Consider the following 21713-nt stretch of genomic DNA (forward strand, 5'->3'; position numbering starts at 1 on the left):
TAAATTCGCTCGGTGGTAACAGCGAGAAAGCAGCCAACCTCCCCCGGCTTTCGCGCGATTTAAGGCACGAAACGGCGGCCAGCGAGCCGCCGCGGAGGATCCGCAGAGTTATGGTAATGGCGGACGTGGATTACACAAGATCGCCGTGCGCGATTAAGGCTTCCGTCACACAAACAAGCTGGCCGCCGCTGCGCCGCCACCTTCCGCTTAAATCCAGCCCGTTCTCCCGATTCGAACAATCGTCTATTGACCGATAAATCAGAATTAAAGATGCATCTGATGCACGCTGAAACGAGCTCCAAAGTGAACCGTAATTTTCGTCCCTCCGCTAATGTCCCGACTTCCTCGCCGAAAAATCGCTCCTTCCAGGATCCCTCTGCGCGCTGTCGCTCGCACGACATCGCAAATTCGCGAAATCATTCTTTACGACCCTCTGTTACAGCCCCCTGGACCGAGAGCGACAGAGCGCCTACAGTTTCGTCGTCGTGGCGACGGACAGCGGCAAGTACGACGCCAGGAGCAGCTCGATCCCCGTCGAGATCCGAGTGAGCGATGTCAATGACAACGCTCCAGTTTTCGCTGAATATCCCTTCCGCGCGAGGGTGTCGATAGGCACTCAGCCAGAGAAGAACATCCTTCGAGTGGTAGCAACAGACGCTGACGAGGGTCTAAACGGAGAGATCGTTTATTCTTTCCTACACGAGCAAGAGAAACCGAAATTTAGGATACATCCAAGTACTGGTGCAGTCACTGCAGCACTGTCCCTGTCCCAGGACAATGGGAAGACCTATCACCTGGAGGTGTTGGCTAGAGACAAGGGGAACCCTCCCAAAAGCGCTCGAGGCTTAATCGAGCTGCAAGTAGGAGACCTAGCCGAGTTAGCTCCTGTATTGAAGTTTCAAAATGAAACTTACGAGGTGGTGGTCCAGGAGAATTCTGCAGCTGGGACAGAGGTGGTACAGGTGACTGCTGTTCGTTCAGATGGCAGGAGACAGCATGTGGCCTACTCCCTTGGATCAGGAAATGACTTTGGAACGTTTAGTATTGATGAAGATACTGGGTTGCTTCGGGTCAGCGATCCTGCGAGACTGGATGCTGAACTGTGGACCGATTTGAGAGTCAGGCCGATGGAGGAGCAGGTGGACGATGCTAGGACGAATTCGTGGGCTAGATCCTTGGAAGGACAGCAGCCAAAGGAAAAGCCTAGGGAAAGCTCGAAGCACGTTCTTACTGTGGTTGCCAGGACTGCTGGACCAGATCTCTTGGAAGCTTACGTCAAAGTCGTTGTTAGGGTTTCAGATGTGAACGATAATCCACCTATCTTCACTCAGACGCAGTACTCTGCGACTGTTCTGGAAGGCAATGTCAAGGGAGACTTTGTTGTCAAGGTAAGATGAATATTATTCTATAAAAGAGAATTTGAGGGATGACTATAGACGAAATATGTCTGACTAGACTCATTCTACTGATAACGTGTTATTCCACTAATATTACTGTGTCTGATCTGACATCGACAGTAGAATAAGCCCCAAGTCAGACACGTTTCACAAGACTTTCAGGTATTCTTGTAGCAACTACTGACTTTGAAGCGAAGCCTCAAACACAAGTTTGTCATTCTTGATCTTCATCCTATCTCAGCACGTGTAAAATCACCTTCTAAAGATAGCAGCACTCAAGTATTTCTATTATGCAAACTATGGCTTCTATGGGAACAAACTTTCTCAAACACAGTTCTATTATCTGTTCTTCTATATCTTCAATGCCATTTCCTCTTCACACAGCTCTCAGCCAGCGACGCAGATCAAGGAATGAACAGCAGGATCCTCTACCACATCGTTGACGGTAACCCAGACAACGCGTTCACTATCAGCCCCCCTTACAGTGGTGTGGTTCGCACCAACATTGTCCTGGATCGCGAGATCCGCGAAAAGTATAGGCTGACCATCATCGCGACGGATCAAGGGAACCCCCAATTAACCGGAACAGCCGCCCTGAGCGTTCGAGTGATCGATATCAACGACAATCAGCCCACTTTCCCAGAACACAGCATCATCTCTGTTTCCGAAGGTAAGATGGCCGTTGCTCGTAAACAGGATCAGCGAGGCCAGTATTTTAAGAGGAACACGGGCACATAAATGCCATCGAACCTTAGAAATTAAACTCGCGCGATAATTGCGTCGGTCGTATAGTCCAATTACAGCGTTTGTTCTCCTTATTGCACGGCGGAAATGAAGGCTAACCGGCGATTATTAGCTAGATCGTTCGTGATCGTGCGTAAACAAGTTACGAGCGGACGCGAACGCGTGTACGCCTCCTTGTATTTTATCGGACCGTGTCGTTTCCAATTAGCCCGAGCTTAGCGATCGCCGGACCGTCTTGTTCTTTAAGCCACTTAGCCAATAAACGCGCTGGAAAGAAGAAAGGAGGTAGATCGTCCGATTCGAGCGAGCGATCGTGTACCCGCACGGTAGCGAGTCGATGATCGCTGGCGATCGGATTTCACTCTCGTCGCGTGCGCGTCTACTCCTCGAGTGCTCGAAATCTAGCCGCGACAGATAAATTTGTTCGAGGAACGCCCACGCGACCGTGGAAAGAGACGTTTCTGCGAAGGAGAGAGATTCTCTGTCGGTGGAGCGAGCGAGCCGCGAAATGGTCGAACGAGGAAGACGAGAGGCTGGAAAGGTCGAAAGGGGAGCGAGAAAGGTGGAAGGAGAGAGGAAACAGCAAACGCAGGACTGCGAGGGAAAGAGAGGAGTCGAGGTGGGAGTGCATACTACTCTCGAAGTATAAAGTTAAGTGGCAAAGGATTTATGCCGGTATTAAAGTCCAACTGTTCGGAACAATCTGCATAACTTAGGCGAGTCTGCGAACGCCTGTTCGGCTGCACCATGCGATCTCTCTCTCCTTCCCTTGTTCCTCTGGCCTTTCGTCCTTCTCGGTTTCTCATATTGTTCCCCATTGACAGATACGATTCAATGGAGCGGCACCGAGCGGAGGTGGCCTCGGGTTTGACGGGCAAGCGCCAGCTCGCTACTGTTCCCTTCGGGGAGTACTGCTCCTTGGATCAATGGAATCATTAGACAAGACGAGATAAAAACACAGATCACTCGGCAGGATCTTCGAAGTTCCGAAAACGACAGATATTTTCCTGCAATCTTGTCTCCCATTCCTGAGACTTCAAACACGCTTCATTTAAGTTGCTCCAAAGTCCATCTTATTGTCCCTCTCATCTCGCCGCTCTTCTCGTTTTCCTCTCTTCGCTCCTCTCCTCTCCTCTTCTCCTTGTTTTCCCCAGGCATCGCTTTTTCTTCTGGTTCTTATTGTGAACTTCTAAGAACGTTCAACACGAAAGGCCGCGTGCTCGCGCGCCAAGCTTGCAGCGCGAGATCGCTATCTAATTTGTATCACCATAAAACTTCACCGCGGCGCAAACGAGACTGCTACCACTTCTATTCGCGATGCAGCGCTCGATAGAATTTATTTAATACCGTGGCAACGTGTGCCGAAGCTACGCGGCGTCCTTTTCAGCCACCTGCCGCTGTTACTATAGACTTCTCGAGGAGCGTGGAGGCTGGATCAACACCCCCAAACACCGTGATCAAACCTCCGCTCGATCCTGCCGCTCCGTTCTTCCCTCGCCGATGACAAACGATCCAGAGTTCACGGCCGCTCATACGTTAGCGAAGCGCACAGTAATTGTTTTTAATTATCCTGGTGCACGGGGCGTATATAATTATCGTTCGACCTAAAACGAGAGGTGCGGTTTGCCGATGTTTGATAGCCCCACGCCTTTGTTCCTGAAGGGGCTTCCGCGTTCCCCCGCGCGCCTACGTCCGAGGGAGGATTTAATCGACAGCATCGATCGAATCGGTACCGAAACTGGCACTGACACGAGAAATCGAAACAATGGTAGACCACCGCGCGAGCGGATTTTCCGTACATGGCGCACAGCGACTTCGCTCGATCCGAAGAGAGCGCCTGGGACCTCCAGTAATCAGAATTACCTCGGTATAACTTACAGAGATCGAGTGGGCTCCGATGGGAATTTATTATTTCGCTGGTTCGGCATGCGCCTCTTTCTCAGAGGATGAGATCTAATAGAGAGATCGGAGAGGTCGCTTCCGAGCGGAGGGAGCAGTACCGGAAGCGAAGGTGTACAGAGTGGGCAGGCCACGCGTTCACCAAGGGACCCAGCCGCTCTCGAAACCGATTTACACGACTTTAACGATCACCCGTGAAATTTATGAGCGACTGTTGCCGCGTGCCAGCTAGTCCCCGAGCCTGGACGACCGTGTACCCGCCCTGACGAGGCGCGAAATAATTCTTTCATTGGCGCAGGTGTTGGGCCTCTCGCCCGTCACTTTCTGCTAGTAATAACCACGTAATTCTGGGCCCAACCGATTCCCCTGGATTTTCGTCGCGGCCATCACTAGCCAATATCCCAGCGGCTACCGGTCGCGCAGATAGCCCACTCTGTCTCGTAATTTGCCCGAGGCACGCTCGAGATTATCGCCTACGATGCTTCGCGAGAATCTCCCGAGGGATTCTTCTCTCCCCAGCACGAGCGAGATAAAACGCAGCGATAATAAGGGATTCAATGCATTTTAAACGCGACTCCCTCGAAGTGTGTTTAAGTTCGCGGAAGGGCTGGACCCTATTCGGGAGTCGCGACACGCCGCTCTATATATGTATCGCGAATGATCGCCAGCCGGTGACAAAGTGGCTTCTGGGCCAGAGTCGAGAGAAGCAGGGACAGGAGAGTGGTCCCATAACGACGTCATTCATCAGCAGAAACAGAGTCTGGCATTGTGGTACGATAAAGCGACCGCAAGAGAGTGTTACTGCTGATAAATTCTCGTTGGAACTCGGCGAAAATATAGCTACGGAGAATTGCTGCTTGAGAAATGTCGTCTAAGCATGAAATACTTTTTGATACAGGGACTGCAGTCGGCACCGTGTTAACGACCATCACGGCGAACGACGTGGACAGCTCGCCAACTCTGACCTATCGCTTTGGCAACGTAACCAGTCCAGGTCCCTTCAGCATCGACAGGTACGGAGGCAAGGTCGTCCTCCGGAGGCGGCTGGACGCCGAGACTCGGTCAGAGTACAGCCTCCAAGTGATCGCGAGCGATGGGATGCACGAGGCGACGACGGACTTGATCGTCCGCGTCACAGACCTGAACGACAACGTGCCTCGGTTCCAGCAGTCAGCCTACATCGCCACCTTGCCTGGTAAGTAATTCCCTTGCAAATCTCCCTCTGAATCCGTGGCCCCTTGCCGCAATAACATTCTACTGGAGAATGTGGGCAGTCGTTTTGGGAAGTCTATTCGATCGATATTCCTGCGATGGTGGCGAAAGGGAACGAGGGGAGAGTAGGAGAGAGAGAGAGAAGAGGGACGGTGGCCCCTGGGGCAAGTCCCTCGGCGCGAAATAAACGCGAGTTTAAAAACTGGTTTTTAGTAGACACGCGTTGTCCTGTTGCCCGTGTTCCAAACTCGAATTGACACCGCGCCGAGATAAAGCGCGGGAAGGGGAGGCAAAGAGGGCGAAAGGGGGTGAACAAGGGGGGTGGGGTTGGGGCCGAAAAGGATGAAGAAGAACGGGGGATAACGGAGTGGGGACAGGGGGTCGATGAAAAGCTAGCTGCTCGAAGGTTCGAAGGATAGAGGGAGACGAGAGGGAACGGCGAAGATGGCACGAGGGAGACGAGAACTGCGAACGCCTCGCACATAAATAAACGCGAGGACACCGTTTGCGAGGCAGCCGAAAAGCCGCCTTCGCTGCAACCGCCGGCCGAGATCGCCGGCTTCGAAGACTCTCGAAACTTATTAAAAATACATAGGCCCGCGCCTAATGGTGCATTTGGGTGGGCGGTGGAAGGGCGAAGGGGGAGGCTGGATTGGCAGGAGGTGGACGTGGAAAGAGTTGCAAGGGGGGAGCTCCCACGGCGACGGCCTCGCGAATTTGCATCTCCTTCTTTCCGTCTCCCCTCGGTCCATGGATTCGCGAAAACAGGCGAGACGGAAGGATAGAGAATGCCCTGGGACGATAATCGATAACACTGCCTTGGGACGAGTATTACCCCAGTGTATTCACTCTGGATGTTTAAATTTTCTTTCCATCGCTCTTTTCAATTTCACCCCTCGATCGTTTATATCGCGAACAGCGAACCAGGAAGACGAGTTAATCTGGCGATTATCAAAATCGTATTAAGGTGTCCCAGGAAGGCAGGATATATTCTGGAAAGGAGGAGGGATTAATGAAGCGAGGGGAAAGAAAGGCTGGCAAAGGGGTAATAAGAATTCGTCCCACTAAGACCCCGTAATATGCGAACACGCATGCTCGACGGTCATACGCACCTCGCAATAATTATAGAGTACCTGTCGCTTCTCGGTTAAGATCCCCCCGCGCCTCCCCGTGGTCTTTCTACCGCGAACATCCCCAAAGGGCTGCGCGTCCGTGAAGTTTTATTTCGCTCTCTCCTCCTCCTCGCCCTTTCATCTCCCTCCCATCACTTCGTTGCCTCTCTCTTTGTCTTCGTTCCTCGCTTTCAGTCGGAGCTTGGCACATTAATGCCGAGTTATCCGACGATTTGAAACGCATCGAAATGATTTTTGTACGGTGCAGCGAACGCCAGGGCCCGGCCGCTCGCCCGAGCGATTTATATAACTGGTTATTATTTCATACTTCCGTTCAGCCCGATGTCAGGACGGCTTATCCTCCTCCTTTACCGAGAAAAGAAAGAACAGGAGGCGGTGGTGCTGCTCGAGGACGTACCTCCGACAAAAAGAGGTGGAGGGTACTTGACCTTGCGATCCCTCGATTTTAGGGCCCTTTTAGAATGTGCTCTCTTGAAATCGATTCTAGATACTTGCTCCTCGAGTGCTCCAGCTTCTCTTCTAGCTTTTTAGCGATCGAATGCAGGGGTAGTTTGAGGCTTCGAATATTCTACTTCCCCTGGATATTCAGGTTCCTCTGGAAATTCAAATTTTCCTGGAAATCTAGATTTCCCTGAAAATTCAATTTTTCTTCGTCTGCTTCAGAGGGTCGAGGAGATCTTCAAGAAATCCTGACGGTGAACGCGACCGACGACGACCTCACTGAAGACAACAGTCGAGTGCGATATTATCTGCTGAAGGCTACCAAGGGCTTCTCGGTGCATCCCGTAACCGGTGTTTTGACGGTTAATCGTACCGCGATACCGAGACCCCTGCCCAAAGAGGTGGAGCTGGCCGTAGTGGCCGAAGATTATGGCAAACCACCGGCGTCGTCCGTCTGCTCTGTTGTGGTACGATTGAGCAGCTTGAAGAGCTCGCTGCCTGGCAAAGAGTACAAGATAACAGTCAAGGAAAATTCGCTAAGGGGTACCACCTTGATGAGGCTATCCGATGTGGACCTGCTGGATGGCGCCATCGTTGCTGGCGACGACAGTGGTACCTTCGAAGTTTCCAGGGGCAAATTGATTCTATCCAAAGTGCTTGACAGAGAGACGAAGGACAGGTAAGAACTATCTTCTTAAACAGTCGAAGCTGAGTCTTGAAATAATATTTCTTCTTATCCTAATGACAACGTTACTTTGTAGGTACATCCTGCGACTGGGCTCGAAGAACGAAAACATGACAACTGGTTCCTTAGTGGGGGACGAGCCTGTTACAGTAATTGTGACAGTGGAAGACGTAAATGATAACTATCCACGATTCTTGGAAGAACTTCATCAAGTATCAATCAAAGAAAATGCAGCACGTGGAACTGTGGTGGCGACTTTGCGTGCTAAAGACGATGACTTAGCGGGGAGCTCTGCTGCGAATCTTGTTTATGAGATCACTTCTGGAAATGACGGTGGCTTGTTCCGTGTGGAGAAGACAACAGGCGCTGTATTAGTGAATGCTACCCTAGACTGCGACCTGGAGCCAGAAGTTCACAATCTAGTAGTAATGGCCTGCGATAGTGAGCCAGTTTCTCCTCTCTGCGCGTTAGCAAGGCTTAGGATTCGTCTGGAAGATGTCAACGATAATTCCCCGAAGTTCCCAGTATCTGAATATTTAGAATTCGTTGGGGAGAATGAACCGATAGGAACCACAGTGTTCTCAGCTCGCGCTTCAGATCTGGATCGTGGTATCTTTGGGTCTCTAAATTATTCCATCGTGTCTGCGGCTGCAACTGGCTTCTCTGATATCGACGACAGCTGGAAACTGTTCGCTGTCGATGGAAAATCTGGCACTGTTACAACGAGAGCTGTGTTCGACTACGAACTGAGGAATCGATATGCTTTCACTTTACGAGCGACTGACACTGGTGGTCGAACTGCTGCCGTGAGAGTGAGGGTGGAGATCGAGTCCAGAGATGAATTCTACCCACAGTTCACAGAGAGAATGTATAGGTTTGGTATCAAGAGTGGCGCTCAGATGCTTCCTGGTACTGTGATTGGCCATGTAACAGCGACAGATCGTGATAAGGGACCCGATGGTCGAGTGGTATATCAGCTCACTTCCCAGCATCCTTACTTCAAGCTGAATCGCACCACGGGGGCGTTGATCGTGAAGCAGAAGCTGATTCATATTGACATGGATGTAGAAGAGTCCTCTAGGCTGGTAGTCAGTGCCAGTTCTGGCAGACAAGGCTCTCTGTCGAACATGACCGTAGTAGAAATCACTTTGGCTGACGATAACGATATTAATGAGGCTAGGGGTGCTACTGCATTAGCCACTCCAACAGATGTAGGTTCTAACATGGCTGTTGCAACGAGTGGAGGCCTAGCAGACTGGGCCTTGGGTCTCTTAATCGCTCTTCTTCTCCTGGTCGTCGCTTTTGGAGCCACTTTCCTCTATCTTCATCTTAGGAATCGAAGACACAAGAAGCCTGGAACGAAGCCAGGTCTAAATGGCGAAAGCAACGCCACAGCTTCGAACAGTTACGTAGATCCAAGCGCCTTCGACACTATTCCCATCAGAAGCGTAGCTGGAGTCGGTACAGCAGGAAACGGAGGTTCTGGGAATGGTAATGGAGGAGCTGGAGGTGCTTCTTGCCAGTTCGCGCCTCCAAAGTATGACGAAATACCACCGTATGGTACCTCTGGCCAGTCTGGACAACAACAGGCCACATCTGAGTTATCTGGCAGCGATCAATCTGGCTCCTCTGGCAGAGGTTCAGCTGAAGATGACGGAGAAGACGAGGAAATTCGAATGATCAATGAAGGGCAGCAGACAGGAGACTCCGCGAGTGATCTGTCAGTGCACAATACTCAGGAATACTTGGCCAGGCTGGGTATCGTCGATCCTCCAGCTGGCACACCCAGAAGACCACCTGAGGCTCTGCCTCTGGATAGCCTGCACTTGTTCGAAGACGAGGCTGCGACTGAAGCGGACATAGCCACATTGATATATGGAAAAATCGGTGAACCTGGCAGACCAATGTCTGGGTTAGAAGTCCCTGGAGGTCCTTCGATGAATGGCTCCCTGAGTTCTATTGTCCACAGCGAGGAGGAGCTAACAGGGTCGTATAACTGGGACTATCTTCTCGATTGGGGACCCCACTACCAACCCCTAGCCCACGTGTTTAGTGAAATCGCTAGGTTAAAAGACGACGCAGCCAGCGTTCAAAGCGGAAACTCGGGAAGCAGCGGCAAGACCAAGTCTGTACATAAAGCTCCACCCCCGCCATTGCTCACTTCCGTTGCTCCCAGGTCGCTAGCAGCCCCTGCGTTGGCTAGAGGAATTCTTCCCAGATCCCCTATCAGCCATGATGCTTCCACGTTCCCCTCGGCTGCTCTCAGCCCCAGTTTCTCTCCCTCCCTGTCTCCTCTTGCCACTAGAAGCCCTAGCATTAGTCCTCTAGTGCCACCTGCCACGCAGAGGTCCAGTCAAGGTGCCAATAGAGGAATTCCAGTTACCGACGCTGAACTGAGGATCTGAGGGTGCTTCGAGTGCGTTGATATCGATGTTACAGTACATATAGAGGAGAGAGTGTTAGAGTAGATTCGATGTTGCGTGATTCCAGTGTGCAGTGTGTATAAAATAGAGACTTTAAGTTGACTGACCTTCGGTGGAGTCCTCGAAGGCGCCATGGTGCAAATCTTTTATCTTCCTCGTGATAGGCAAGCGCCCCGTTTTCGCGTGTAGCTATGTATAATCGAAATGAATGTAGATAATGTCTTCCCGCGGGATGTACTTAAACGTGTCGATGAAAACGAGGCGATTGCGAGATATTCCTTTACAATGATATTATATTTTTTTGTACGATACGACTGTTACTTGCCGTCTCGATCGTCGCTCGGTCGATAGTCGATGAAACACTCGAAACCTTGTAAATAATAGGCGCCAGTGTGGGCGCGTAGGGATTAAGCGATCGTGTAAATAATACTCTTGCGAACGGACGAAAAGAATGACGATTTCGCCTCACAATCAAAACGATAGACTGCCTTTGCGCGAAGGAATTCGATGCTCACGTCATGCCCGTCGAAACTCGCGAATGTACAGTGTGCTAATTCTTGTTAAATGGTCGAGACGATTCAGTCGACCCTCGAGTAAACGTTTCCGCGTGCATGGCAGTGGAAAACGCGTCGCCACGAGCGGACTGATCATTCTGGAATATCGTGGCAGCGCAACTCTAGACGCGCCTTTCAACTTTTCTCATCTAACGTTTGCCCCGCGCTCGTTTTGCCGAAAAATCTCGATGTAACGGCAGACGAAACTTCAGCCAGGTACATATACATAAACGCTAGGGAATAGATATGTCATATTTTGTATAAAAAAAACACTTTGTACAAAGACTCTCCTGTGAGCCGGGGATCCATGTGATGGTGGATCTTAAATAAATGAATTTTTTAGGAAATAGTGCTTTTTACTTACAATCTCTGAAACTCCTAAAACCCTAAAGACTCCTGACACCCTAGAGATCCTTGAGATCTTCGAAACCCTAGAGACTCCTGACATCCTAGAGACCCTAGAGATTCCTGAGACCCTTGAAATCTTAGAGACGTCTGAGATTCTAGAGATTTTAGAGGCCCTAGAGACCCCTGAGACCCCTGAGATTCCTGAGATCCTTGAGACTTCAGACACCCCTAAAACTCCTAAGGTCCCTGAGACCTATTTACAGGGAAGAAGGAAAGTCAAGGTGGATCGTGGAACCGGGTCAATTATAAGAAAGCACAACGCTTGCTTGTATAAACCTGCATCTTGTTATAGAACACGTCGAGCCTTATAAGTATATTCATACGCAGTCTTTTAAATATCTCGATAAATTCTTTCTCTATTCTCCCCTGCAGCTCTCTAGGCTATAAACAAAGCACTTTATCGTTCGCTGTTCGAAGGTAAAATAAAGATCGGTGTCAGGCAAACGCGTATATCACGGTAAAACTTGAACGTGAACAATTCGGTTGCAACGCGGTTAACATGGAAACGAAAACGGGTGAAGCGGGTATCGTTGAACGGAAACAACGAGCTTCGAAACTTATCACGGCTATTTTGGGAATTGAACGACGCACTACCAAGCATTATTTACCCAGTTAATTTGTACATTTAAACAGTCTCTACGATAGAACACGTATCGACCTACGTATCTAGTGTCTAGAATCACTGGTTTCTCATCGTAATTCTTCTATAAAGTTACACGTAGTTACTTATTAAAACGACATAGTCAAATAACGTGTCTCGTGTGTCTCCCCTCACTTATTGCAATGTTTCGTTTCGTCGATAGTAGAAAAGAAGAAGCGATATAAAGGCGGCACACTCGAGTGCCTAATGTACCCTTTTTTTGATCCTAGTTCAGACGCAACTTTCCCTCGACTTCGTCGCGAAGAAAGCGAGCGTTCGTTAACGATATATTCGATGATATACATATAACTAGTGACGGGGTGAATCACTGGTCAAACTGTCTCTTCTGTCACGCTCCTGGGCATCTGCAACACGCTGATGCTGAAACGAAACAAGAGGTTTGAGGGACGTCTTCAACACCGACGGTGACTCGAAGCAACACTTTAAGAAGCAAAGGACGATGATCGCATGGACAGAGTAAATCGATCGATGAGGACTTTAGCGATGAACGAAGCTCGACTATTACAATGACACGAACAGTATACTTGGCAATGAGTCGTAAATGTCCATGGGTTGATGAGCACAAGGTTACAAGTCGTAAATTCCAAATAGGTTCGCTATAACAGTACGAATTTAAAAATGATATCGATTTCACTCTACTGGACTCTTCATTCGGGAAATACGATCTACCTCGAACCGATGCTGCCTCGCTCGATGGACAGTGGCGCGTGAACAGTCGAGAGAAGCAGCATTAGTTTCCCAGCATTAAATACGCTCGCTTTTCCCCGACGCCACGCTCGATTTATCGTGCCGTGCACCCTTAAGGTCATTGCGCAACGATTTGCATAATGCCAGTATGAAAGTTCGCTCTGTTTCTTGCATGAATCACTCCGCCGGTACGCTACATTTACGATTGATTAGTTATTTATGCGCCTGGCGGTACAATGATCTACGGCCGAAGGCTAGGTCGAAGCGGCACGTTTTTCGCACCGCGAATGGCCTACCGTAAATCGCGACGACCGCTGCTTAATAATTACATAGCGAGTTATAAAAAGGACACGGAGGAAAGGGTTATTGGAGATGGTTGTAGGCGAACGCGATTACGTTTCACCGCGAAAGAATCGCTCGCTCCTTAAGTTACTCGGACGATGATCGATATAATTGACGCGGGTCATTGATTATCGAGGAGGGCCCTCGAAGTACGTCGAGCGGGGCAGAGATTTGAAAAATGATCCACCGAAACAAGGAAATGGCGCACGATGAAAGAGGCTCGCCGCGAATCATTTATAAATGTCAACGAGTCGACCGAGAGCAGGTCGTTCGCGATAGGCGAGCTAATCGGTCCCTTCGAACGTTGCGAGGCAAAATAAAAGACGTAGCGAAAACCAGGATGAATGCACGCGATCGTTCGCGATCGTACAAAGTGATAGCCTAGCCCTACCAACAACAGCTTGTTTACTTGGCGATGCCGGCTAGCCTCGTATCGTCCTGCATCTCGACTACGATGGTGTCAGGATCAGGTACTCTGTTGGCGGAAATGCATCCGTTCGCGATGGTCGTCGGCAGTACGGTCTCCGACTGAAAGATAATTGCGGGTTATCCGCCCGTTTTTAACTCCCATCGACTCAATCTGATAATCGTACCTGATAGGCTGCCGCGTCTAGCGCCATCAGTTCCTTCTTCGACAACTGCTCGACCACGGCTGCGGCGTAACAATCACCTAACATATTGTTGGTGGTTCGTATACGGTCCCTGAAGTCACACAAATGCATCAAACACATCTATTTCTATTATGAATTCAAATTGCAAAGAAATATCTTCACTCAAAATACAGTGTTCGATAAGAGGTGTTAGAAATTTTAATGGGGGATTCTAGATGTTAAAATAAGACGAAATTATGTGAGATGTATCTACTTAAAATATAAAATGAAAGTGCGTTTTCACTGAAACTACACGTGAACTGTGTCTGGCTAGTGACAGGACTTAATCTACTGGCGCGGTGCGCTAGGCTGTCCAGGCAGCTGAGTCAGTAGAATAAGTCCAATCTCGAGTCAGACACAGTCCACGCTTATCTCAATCATTTTTTCAATAATTAATTATTCTAAAACTAAGCTGAATTCTTATTTTGACCTTGCTTTAGCATATAGAATCACCCTTTAAAATTTCTAACTCCTGTCGTCGACCATCCTGTACAAAGAACTTCGATTAAATAATTGTGTAGCGTGCAAATACTTCCTGTACAAAGGGAACACTTACACGAACCAATCGATAGTGAATAACAGCGAGACATTGTAAACAGGAGCACCGATAGCGCTTAACACGACGAGGAGTAGGACAAGGGCGGCGCTTGGAACTGATGCCGATGACACGGAGGCGGCCGTTGACGTTAAACTTGAAAAAATAAGGGATTGTTTCAGCAGAGGTTCGACTGAAGAAAAAGGGTGTTAATTAAAGGTAAGCTCACATGACAGTGATTATTTCACCGAAGCCCAGAGCGATACCGTGCATCTGCGCGATGAATATGCTGGCTACGGCGACGAACATAGCCGTCCCATCCATGTTAATGTTGCAGCCGATCGGCAGAACGAATCTAGTCACTCGTGGATCGACTCTGAGCTTGTCCGTCATCAGGCGAAAAGTGACAGGAAGCGCGGCAGCCCTGTACAAATCTATGTTAGGAAAGATCGGGCGAAGCACGTATCGGTTGATATACAAAGATGATATCTGCGTGCCGCTTTGCTGTTGTCCACGACGGAGGGGTCATTCTGGCGGAAAACTGTCTAACAAACTCTCGTAAGACTTCATTGTTATTACGTGCCTCTGAACACGGTAAGATTGCGACGAATTGGATTAGCACGAGTCAAAGAAGGGAACAAGATGACGAGTTACGCGTGAAGGTGGTCTCGATGGGACGTTCGATTAGAGAGAAGCTAATTTGGGGAAGCTAATAACCAGAATGACCGCAGGGTATACTGAAAATCAACCAGGGTTAATAATTGTGTCGATGTGAAAGCAAACGATGGTCAGCCATCGGGTCTCCGTAGTCAGGCGAACATCTGAAACAGACAATCGCGTGTACCTTCATGTTGCGGCCATCGATTACTTACCAGGACCACCCTCGATCACTGAACCACCTGCAAAAGGCCGCGTGCAGCGCGTGTTCTAATACATCATCATGATATTCATACAGTCTCTGTTCAGATACACTAAGAGCTGTTTCTCTCAGTCACAGTGTACGCATAGTTGTGTACGCTCTCTTCTGGAAAAAGTTAATCCACATAGAAAACAAGTTGAATTAGACATTGGAAGGACGTTACAGCGATCTTGAGCACCGCGGCGTTGGGACGGAAAAGGTTCGAGGCGTAGCATTCAACGAGGAATCGAATCAATCGATCGCGAATCAGCATACGAATGCTTCTCTGTCCCACGATGCATCGAGAGGAACGGAAGAGGGAACGGAAGAGGGAACGGAAGAGGGAACGGAAGAGAAAACGGAAGTGGAAGAGCAGAGAATCTAGAAGGAAGACGGGAACTAGGAGCATTGTGGTCCACGTGGAACTTGATTGATTTTCAGACAAACTGAAAAAATGATCGTTGCTTCGCGTGAACCAAGATAATGAATAGTCAAAGAAAGAAAACGATCGTAGTTCAGCAGTTCTGGCCAGTGATGGACGACGCCGTCAAACCTGGAAGAGTAGGCTCGACGCGAGCAAACAATATTTTTTTCAGTTTCCTTCTTTTTACTTGGAAAATGCTTAAATAGTAACATGTTTGGCGTGGAAGCCTCCTTTGGCGGCATCCTCTTCCTCCACTCCCTTCTTCCTAGGCGAAGAGGTGGAAGATTCGGATGCTGGGAGCCCTCGAAGGCCTCCACGCCTAGAATCAGTCCAGATGACACGGAGTCAGCTGATTTCCGGTTCAAGAGACACAGGGACAAAGACACCTCGTCTCCATACAATTGCGCATTCTTGCGTTCCCATCCGATCTCTGTCTTCTTCGTATTCATTCATCAACGTTTGCCTTCAAGCGCCTCGAAATTTCGGTTTGCTCGTCATTTCCGAAAGTTCGTGGTTAGTAAACGACAACCGGGAGTATCCGCATCCTAAGTGCCACCAGGAACTGCATACCTCTCTCCCTTTCTCTCTCTCTCTCTCTCTTTCTTTCTCTCTTTCTCATCGGTCATGATGGGATCTCCCCATGAGAAATGCGAGAACATTAAAGAAACGTAAGGTGCCCGACGAGGGATCGTATTTGGATGGGAAGAATGAGAACGATTCGCCAGCGTTCGACAACGTTTTCGTCTTGCTGACGTTGTGAAACGCTGCTTGAAATCATAGAATGAATTCGGAATGGAAAATGGGAGACCACGGCCTCGCAAAGCCTCCTCTCGGCTGGCTGAAACATATTGTCTCTGTCAATCGATTCAAGTCGTGTACTCCTGACCTCGTTTCCGCGTCTGGACACGCGTTATAGTCTCTTAGAACGATTGGTGAACGAAAACAGGACACGGTGGGAAGCGGAGAAGAGGGATACGACGGGAGATCGGATCAAGAACCGTAAAATCATAAGGGGTGAGAAACTGGATGACGATGACGACCGAGGCCATGTGAAGGCAGGCGTAATAGGTACTCTGAAGGTCGGGCTGAGTTCGAAGATCGACGACTCACGTTGATGCCATGGCGAAGGCGGTGAGAGTACCCTGGGCGAGGCCGACGTAGAATTTAAAAGGGTTCTTTCTCACGACGGCCAAGTAGATCAGCTGCATGATCACCAGCTGATAGAAAAACACACCGATCACGATCGTGACGATGAACCAGGCGAGCTGCGACATCACCAACGCCAGATCGGTGACGCCCAATATTTTGCCTGCGATCACGGATGTGATGCCCACTGGCGTCATCCTGAGAACACGATTTTTTATGTTCAACGATTTTAGAGCCTGCAAGCTCTTAAAGACTAATAAAGGCTGGGATACAATCGCTATAAACGCATGACAACAGGGCTATATCAGTCTCAACGCCTACAACTTAACGCTTACCACATCACGGTCGACACCATGCGCATGATCACTTCGAAAACAGCTTTAAAGAAGTCGATCACGATCTGACCTCTTTCTCCGAGAGTGCCTAAGAATGTGCCAAACACCAGGCAGAAAAACACTATGCCTAAAGTGTTGGTACCGCTTCTGTACTGGGTCACTCTCATTAGCTCCTCGTTGCCAAGAACGTCCGTAGATATCGTGTCACTGAGATTACGGAATGGCTGCGTTTTTGGAACGTATACTGTGTGCGCCTACATAAGAAACTTGAATGTATAACACGGAATGTTGGATTAGCAATCGTTAAACGACAGAAGATTTACCTGCTGGAACGCTGCTTGGAATATGTTATCCGGGAACATGTTCCTAGGAGAAGGCTCGAGTCAGATACGACGCATATTTAGAAGTAGTTAATCGATAACTACGTTTATCGGTTGATTCGCGGCAATACGTGTAATTGCATTAGCCGCGACGATCTGCGCGCCAAGGTGTACGTTTTAAATGGAACTCCTCGCCACGCAGAATCGATATGTTTCTATTTCCGTCGCGATAGGCATCCCATCCTCGATTACGATGGATTTAGAAAAGTTCACCGATCGTGAAGCTACGCGACCTTAATCCTCCCTCGAGATAGACGTATTACCGCGACAATATATCCCACAGTGTAAATACGCGATGAGAAAGAACACTTCCGTGCTGGGCAAGTAATCGATGAACGGTTCGAAGCAATATTGGCTCGTGTAGAAAGGTACTGAGCGATGGTATCGGCTTAACAGTCGTGTTTAGATAAGATGGAGGAGAGCAATCGATAAAACTCTGTTCCAATGACTGGCAAGGTTGCCGTGAAAATCCTTACTCCCCCTGTCAGCGGGGGAGATCCAGTGGAATGAGTCAACCATTGCCTCGACGCACGGATAAAGGATTCTACTTTTATCGTAGGAAAATTCCGGAAGGTTATTGCGGTGCGTGGCGACGCGAAAGAACGAAAATAACGGCGACCGATCGATATCTATGGGAGGTGGACTGCGAAGGAGATAAGAAGGTTACCTTCCCAAATCTAGAAGGCTGTCCAGGATATTGACGGCTCGTCCGTTGTGCGAGGGCGTCATCGATTGAGAGATCCCAGGATTACCTGGATGGATGAGGAGCACCAGAATGACGCCAAGGATAGCGTTCAGCAAGGATGAAAGTATGAAGTATACCAAAGTGCGGACGGCGATCATTCCGTTCATTCTTGCGTTCAAGCTCGCCGAGCCTGAAATAACGACATCGTTATCATCCCTCGTCTTTATCATCCCTCGTCTTTATCATCCCTTGCATGCTATAGATTTGTTTATACTACCAGATATAAGGCTGGCGATCACGAGTGGCAAGATCATTAATTTCAACAGCCTCATGAAGAGCTCTCCAGGATAACTGATTAACATAACTGCGTCATCGCCGAGGCCCAAGGGTCGTAGACCAAACCCTGCACGAAATAATGAGGTTACAGTGAGATCCTGAAAAGGTAGAGGCATTGTAAAAGCAATAGGTTGAACTTTAAGGGGTACTAAAAGAACAAACTTGCAGCCTTCCAGCTATAGCACGAGTAAATTATAGAACAAGTCGGTCTATGGACCTACGTCAGTGAAGTGGATGAAAGCTTTCAAGGGAAGACTCTACATAACAATAGCGTGCTTCGTTTCCATAGAATCGTATGAAACATTTAACGTAACCGCGAATAGTACCTGACCTTATTGCTTTAATTAAGCTTGCGCTTTAAGGTTTGAGCTTTCATGTTTTTGAGAGAATCGTGCCAGCGAACGAATAGGAAGGCTGGGAACGTGATAATTTTTTAGCCCTTCGTTACATTAGGCGAAGAAGAAGCTCGAGTTGCGTTGCATGAAACGTTCAAGGTTGTCCTTTCGGCTCCAAGAGGGCAAGATAATTAGATGAGACTTTTGAGGGAAACCTCTCCACCGATGATTGGCACCTTTTAACGGGATAACGCGACCATGTTTTATGTAACCGCGAATTTCGTCGGGAAACTGTCCAGAATGACCATACGTAATACCACCTACGTTCTTGCATCTGTCATTTAAAAGTTACGCGACACCATTAGCTTCTTACGAAATAATTAATCGTCTCAGAAAGAGGGCTCGCGAGGAGGCGTACGATTACGAAGCCCCGATCGCTAAGTAGCGTGCATAACCAGTCGCTATTAACACAGCGTGACGCTTCCGCACGTGACAGACGAGGACGTCTCGGTTGAAAGAACAAAGCGACAAAAATGTTTTTTATCTATAGCACCCTTTCATCGATTCCACGTATGGTAGCATCTAACGTAAAAGTAAAATCGGCTCGTATCGGATGAACTCGACCTTGGCACGATTCCCTGAAATGGATGAAAGCGTACCGTGCTTTTGGCACGACTCAACCATTACCTGAAGCACAGAACGCGCCTCTAAACCGCCTATATCATTTTTCGTCCCATTTACGCCCGAGCCCTGGATCCGCGAATAGCGCCCACGAGACTGTGCAACATTGTCACCCAGATACGCTGAGAACCACCCTCATTCACTCTTCGAACCCACGGCGCTCGCGACTGACATTTACTTGACATATCGGCGATCTGTTTACTCTAGCACGCGACAGGGTGTCACGCGTCTCGTGAACCCTCCCAATGCTCACTTCAGACACTAATTTCCCAAATCGATTAGCTCCACAAAACACAATAATACTTCTACCTATTTTAAACATACAGATTTTGAGAATGAATCAAATACCTTGGCACTAGAATTGAAATAAAATTGAAAAAATGTAGTTTGCAAAAGTCGTTATCATTACCTAGGGAAAAATCGATCAGTGACATTGTTGCACAGTGAGAATCTAGCGCAAGGGACTCACCGAGTATCACGCCAAAGACGACACCAGAGAGGGTAACCACGAGGAGTAGGTTCTCCCGCATGAATTTCCTGGTGTCGGCGGTCACCTTGCGGGGACCCTGAGAGGCCGAGACGTCCTGCCCGTCCATCTTGGCAAACAGGTACTCGGAGAACCGAGCCGAGGACTTCTCCTCCATTTCACTGGGCCGCCAGTAAGCGGCGTAGGTGGTAGCGGTGGAGTCGGTCGCGCACGAGGAGGCCGATCCTCTCGGCGATCGCACCGTCGATTCTGCCAAGCTCCCTTCTCGCGATCTCTCGCGGCTAACGGCGGGGCCCCGGCAGCACCACGACGACGACGGGTTGCCGTTTTGGGGATGTTTCGGGAAATCCGTGCGGAACGAGCAATCACGCACTCCCACCAGACGTCCCAATAGCCTGGCGGCCTTGCGAGAGCCTGGTATCTCGATCGTGGTACCGGGATGAGACTCAACTTCTGTCTGAGATCGAGAAGGCCCCGATGGTCCCCCGTCAATGAACCCAGCGAGGACTCCTCTCGAGCTGGCTAGTCCTTGGAATCTGGGCTTCCTCTGACGTCCTCTCTCTGGCACGCTCCAGAACCTTCAGGCTTTCGGGTATCGTCTGGTTAATATCGGCGGCTCTAGAAGGGCGTAGACTTCCTGGATAGGAGCTTCCTTCCGAGGTCACCGGTCTCCTGGAGTGGACGTTTGACTCAGCCTGAACGTTCGCGCTGTTGCACAGGGTCAGTTACCTCTGAGAGCTGGCAGCCTGCACCTCGGGCCAATATCCTCGGTCGAAGTGTACCGAGGAGCAGAGAGGCACGTGCCTTTTCTTGGGGAACGGTTGGAGGAGCACGGTGACCAAGGTGGATGGCGATCGGGTAACAAATGGACTCGCTCGTGGATGATTCTAGACGCACGTTTGATTTTCGACACGTTTGTCGCGAAGGATGAGCCCCAACTGGCCGGTTACTGGCGGACATATACGTATTGATTTGCCGAGTCCCCTTTCCCCGGCCAGCCCTTCGTCACGTCGACCCACGGAGCGAAGACGCTTGCGCGAACTACGGCGGCTAAGTCGGTCGCCAGGAACGAGGATTCGTGCACCGACACCGATGATATTGTTGCTCGATTGTGCTATCGCGAGCGACAGTCAGAGGAGAAAAATTACAAAAGCCAAGGGCGGCGATAGGGGATCTGAATGGCTTTGATGGTTGAAAAGATGCAAACGCTACGAAGGGCCGAGGAAGGCTTCTGGTAGATGAAAATGCATTAGCTGAAAGAAATGAAATGAATATTGGAGAGTAACAGCTCGTTCCCGCTCGTTAAATCCTTCCACTTGAATGCCCCAGATTTCCTGCTTGCTCTAATTGCATAATAACGATTCCAGCTTTTGTGTAGTCGAGAATGGCAGCAATAGCCTCCAATAAGGGAGATAGTAGGATCTTCAGATTTACTCGAAAATTACTTCGAGAAGTTTCATTCTAGAGTTTAAGGCTTCCTGGCGCTTTGATGCATCTCTAACTATGATCATGTGTGCATTCTGTCAAAGAAATAGCGGTGTACACTTTGTACCATGTGAGAACGTGATGGGTAAGTGTCCGACCGAGCACGAGGTGAATCTACTGTGTCTGACCATAATGGCTTTCTCTACTGAGAGTGAAACGAACGCTTGTTATAAGCAGCGAGAGATGGAAGCACTGAGCTTTACTCCGATAATTTACGTGCTATCGAATGGAAGAAAGCTATTGAAGGAACTTATCCGTCGCTTGAAGATAAAATGAGATTTGCATGTCTGTCTGAATTGCATTCAAAGATGCGGTGATTTCTAGTTCCAGAAAATAGACTTTATCTTCTTCTTGCAATATCATCCCTCCAGATTCATTGTTAAGATTCGTTTAAAAATTATGCAATTCCTAAAAATATTTCTGTGAAAATCTTCCAACGACATTCCAATTTTTCGATCTCTCTATTTTGTCAGTTTAAATGTACTTGATCTTGAAAAACGATCCACCTTTACTCACTCGCGAGAATTGCTTTTCCATGCCGACCTCGCCGTCGTGGTAACATGACAAATGTTCAGTGAAATGCGTGAATTAGGCGAGCCAAAGACGGTGAACTCCTTGGATACAAGCGGAATGGGTCACCGTTGCTGAATAATGGAAAGCAACTTCTCGTTCGGGATCGTTCTGCAGCTGCTAGCTTCGGGTCCTATCCCCCTCGTAAATAATCCACGGCCGTGAGCGTAACAGCGGTAG

The 21713-nt window shown here is 49.0% G+C and overlaps 2 protein-coding genes across 4 annotated transcripts in view; one reads left to right on the forward strand and one right to left on the reverse strand.

The window, feature by feature from the left end:
• Positions 1-10076, forward strand: part of Ds (dachsous cadherin-related 1) — a 229895-nt gene extending 219819 nt beyond the window's left edge. Inside the window, exons 14-18 of the mRNA XM_076383766.1 lie at positions 443-1388; positions 1782-2067; positions 4939-5235; positions 7049-7505; positions 7588-10076. Of these exons, the coding sequence (XP_076239881.1) occupies positions 443-1388; positions 1782-2067; positions 4939-5235; positions 7049-7505; positions 7588-9916 (4315 nt within the window). The 3' untranslated portion in view covers positions 9917-10076. The remainder of the gene's footprint in view (positions 1-442; positions 1389-1781; positions 2068-4938; positions 5236-7048; positions 7506-7587) is intronic.
• A 1082-nt stretch (positions 10077-11158) lies between these two features.
• Positions 11159-20016, reverse strand: Eaat2 (Excitatory amino acid transporter 2). Of its 3 annotated transcripts, none has more exons than XM_076383768.1 (11): positions 19461-20016; positions 17917-18042; positions 17622-17829; positions 16898-16940; positions 16575-16828; positions 16204-16437; positions 14001-14195; positions 13793-13927; positions 13180-13288; positions 12996-13114; positions 11159-11917 (listed from the first exon to the last, which is right to left on the reverse strand). In XM_076383768.1, exons 1-11 carry the CDS (start codon positions 19633-19635, stop codon positions 11869-11871), a joined length of 1647 nt encoding a protein of 548 aa, XP_076239883.1. In that variant the 5' UTR covers positions 19636-20016; the 3' UTR covers positions 11159-11868. The 3 variants fall into 3 exon arrangements, with proteins under 3 accessions (XP_076239883.1, XP_076239882.1, XP_076239884.1); XM_076383767.1 differs by having other exon boundaries at positions 12978-13114; positions 19461-19768; XM_076383769.1 differs by lacking the exon at positions 19461-20016 and adding an exon at positions 18998-19240.
• Between the last annotated feature and the right edge of the window lie 1697 nt (positions 20017-21713).

This window comes from Calliopsis andreniformis, chromosome 8, assembly GCF_051401765.1.
Source record: "Calliopsis andreniformis isolate RMS-2024a chromosome 8, iyCalAndr_principal, whole genome shotgun sequence".
NCBI classification, from domain to species: domain Eukaryota; kingdom Metazoa; phylum Arthropoda; class Insecta; order Hymenoptera; family Andrenidae; genus Calliopsis; species Calliopsis andreniformis.